At 34.9% G+C, this 2533-nt stretch overlaps 1 protein-coding gene across 1 annotated transcript in view; it reads left to right on the plus strand.

Moving 5' to 3' along the window:
* Positions 1–2533, plus strand: part of LOC102844274 (HORMA domain-containing protein 2-like) — a 30179-nt gene that overhangs the window by 20759 nt on the left and 6887 nt on the right. The window contains exons 8-9 of the mRNA XM_006896493.1: positions 1824–1975; positions 2127–2380. Of these exons, the coding sequence (XP_006896555.1) occupies positions 1824–1975; positions 2127–2380 (406 nt within the window). The remainder of the gene's footprint in view (positions 1–1823; positions 1976–2126; positions 2381–2533) is intronic.

A 2533-nucleotide genomic window follows, 5' to 3' on the forward strand; every position in this document is an offset into this window, starting at 1 on the left:
AGCTGATATTGAGCTTCTCCAGCGGTTCTTTCCACATATGTAATCAATCTGATTCCTATGCATATCATCAGGTGAAATCCAGGTATATAACCTGCGTTTATGCCTCTTAAAAATGTATTTGCTATGAATTATACTATTGCTTATTATGTGCCATTGAGTCAGGGTAGACTCATAACTGAACCTCAGATTTTCAGAGATAAATCACACAAGAGGAGATTGCTTATCTTTCTTCCAAGAGCAACTAGTGGATTTGAACCACCAGCATTTGTACTGGCAGCAAAACTCCTCATCCACTAGGCCACCATAGCTCCCTAAGATAAATATAGCAGTTCTAAGTTCCAAAGCAGAAAGGTCTGCTTAGAACTCTGACTATTACTGGCCAGGTGACTATGGAAAGCCAATTCATCTTCCCAAAATAATAGTATCCTATCTGCATTGTGGAACTAATAAGAATATCTACCTCATTAAGTCACAGTGATTGTTAAATTAAATATGTGTGTAAAACTTAGCCCATGGCTATTGTTGTTATGTATCATCAAATTAGACCCTCCAGTGGGTTTTCAAAGGCCATAAATCATACAAAAGGAGATTACCCATCCTTCTTCAACATTGCATAATAATAAATACTACAGAAATGGCACTTTGTGCTGGGGATGATTATAGTGGTGATCTTCTGAGCTGCAAGAGGTAGAAATTATATTAACAAAATTGTCTACATGATGCTGTCTGAAGAACTTCTTAAGGCTATATCCACTAACACAGTATCTTGATTTCTATATCAAGATTAAATTCCTGAATTATTTGCTTATAAGCACAGACTCACCTGCATATTCCAATGATACAAATATAATTTTCTATGTGTGCCATTGTATGGAAAAGGTTAGAAAACACTTTTCCTATATGTCTAAATTCTGAGTTTTAGATATACGAACAAATTAAGTATCAAAGACAAAGATATTCTCTTAGAAGATTCCCAGTACAGATGTTTTATTGAGTAGTAATATTTATCAGTCACTGTGAAAAAAAGAATTGGTTGAAATTCAACCATTACAGGAGGTAGCGAATGATCAAGGACAGTTAAACTGAAGAAAGAAGTCGTAACTGTACTGAATCCATTAACAAAAAATAAAGCTTCCAGAATTGATCAAATACCAGTTGAAATGTTTCAATAAATGATGCAATGCTGCACCACTCATTGTTTTATGCTGAGAAATTTGGAAGACAGTTACCTGGCCAATTGACCAAAAGAGATGTGTAGAATTTTAGCCCTGTGGACAAGAGAAAGGAAAAATGCTTAGATTAACATTGTGTTAATACACACAATAAAATGAGAATAATGGCAAGGTAGCTAAAGGAAAGAAAGGCACAGAGCTGGTGACTGATTTTATAGATGGAAAGTTGTGGAATGTTTGTAAGCTTTTCTCTCAATGAGCTAACTGATCTAGTGCCTAGCTGACTTGACAGAGGTCATTCAGCTAGTTAATAGCAGAGTCAATATTAAATAACAGGTCTTTTAATTCCAAAGCCATTGTTCATAAAATTATCATATTTGGTCATTTGTCACTTTTAAAAGAATGTGGTTGTATTTAAAATATTTTTTAAAATTCAAAATGCCATAAGGGAACTTCTACCACTATGTTCTTTGTACACATGCTAAAAAGTACAATAACTTCACTAATTCACATTCTAAAAATAGTCTGAAAATTTTTCTGATGTTTAATTTATTTGACTATATAGTCAAAATTTTTGTGCTTCCTGGAAAACAAAATGTATTTGATATTGTGTATGATTTAAAAATATGCTGTTTTTCTCTGTGGTTACAGCACCAGTACAAGCTTTGAAAGTGGGGCAAACAGTGAAGATATTAAGAAAGCCAGTGTTCTATTGATCCGTAAATTGTATATACTTATGCAGAACCTTGGACCCCTTCCTAATGATGTTATACTTACTATGAAACTTCACTATTATAATGATGGTAGGTAGAGAACTTTAGTCTAATTCTTTCTTTAGTGATGGACTACTATTTTATATACACAGAATAGTATCTGACACATGTCTGTTGCTACAAATTGAAGGTTAATCTGAGTTCTATTCTTTAATGACTTTCTGCTCTTTTAATTTTGCAGTGACCCCATATGATTACCAACCTCCTGGTTTTAAGGAAGGAGTGAACTCACACTTACTACTGTTTGACGGGAACCCTGTCAACCTGAAAGTGGGCTTGGTCTCCACTGGCTTTCACAGCATGAAAGTGAAAGTCACCACTGAGGCCACCAGAGTGGTTGGTTTAGGATATCAGGAAAACAGCACTACAGAGATCGCCCATCAAGGCCTAGACTGTGAGGAAGAGGAGGAGGAGGAGGAGGAATCCAACAACCATGTAAGGCAATAGATTATAGATTCTCTGTTGTTTCAGTGCAACATAATTTTTTTTCTTTATTAAATTTTATTAGTTTTAATGAACATTTACAGAGATTTTGGGTTTTCATTCATTCATTGTTGCAGTGTTTTCTCCACCCTCCTCCCCATTTTG

This window comes from Elephantulus edwardii, unplaced genomic scaffold (assembly GCF_000299155.1).
Source record: "Elephantulus edwardii isolate Elephantulus edwardi_28Jun2011 unplaced genomic scaffold, EleEdw1.0 scaffold00186, whole genome shotgun sequence".
In the NCBI taxonomy this organism is placed as follows: Eukaryota; Metazoa; Chordata; class Mammalia; order Macroscelidea; family Macroscelididae; genus Elephantulus; species Elephantulus edwardii.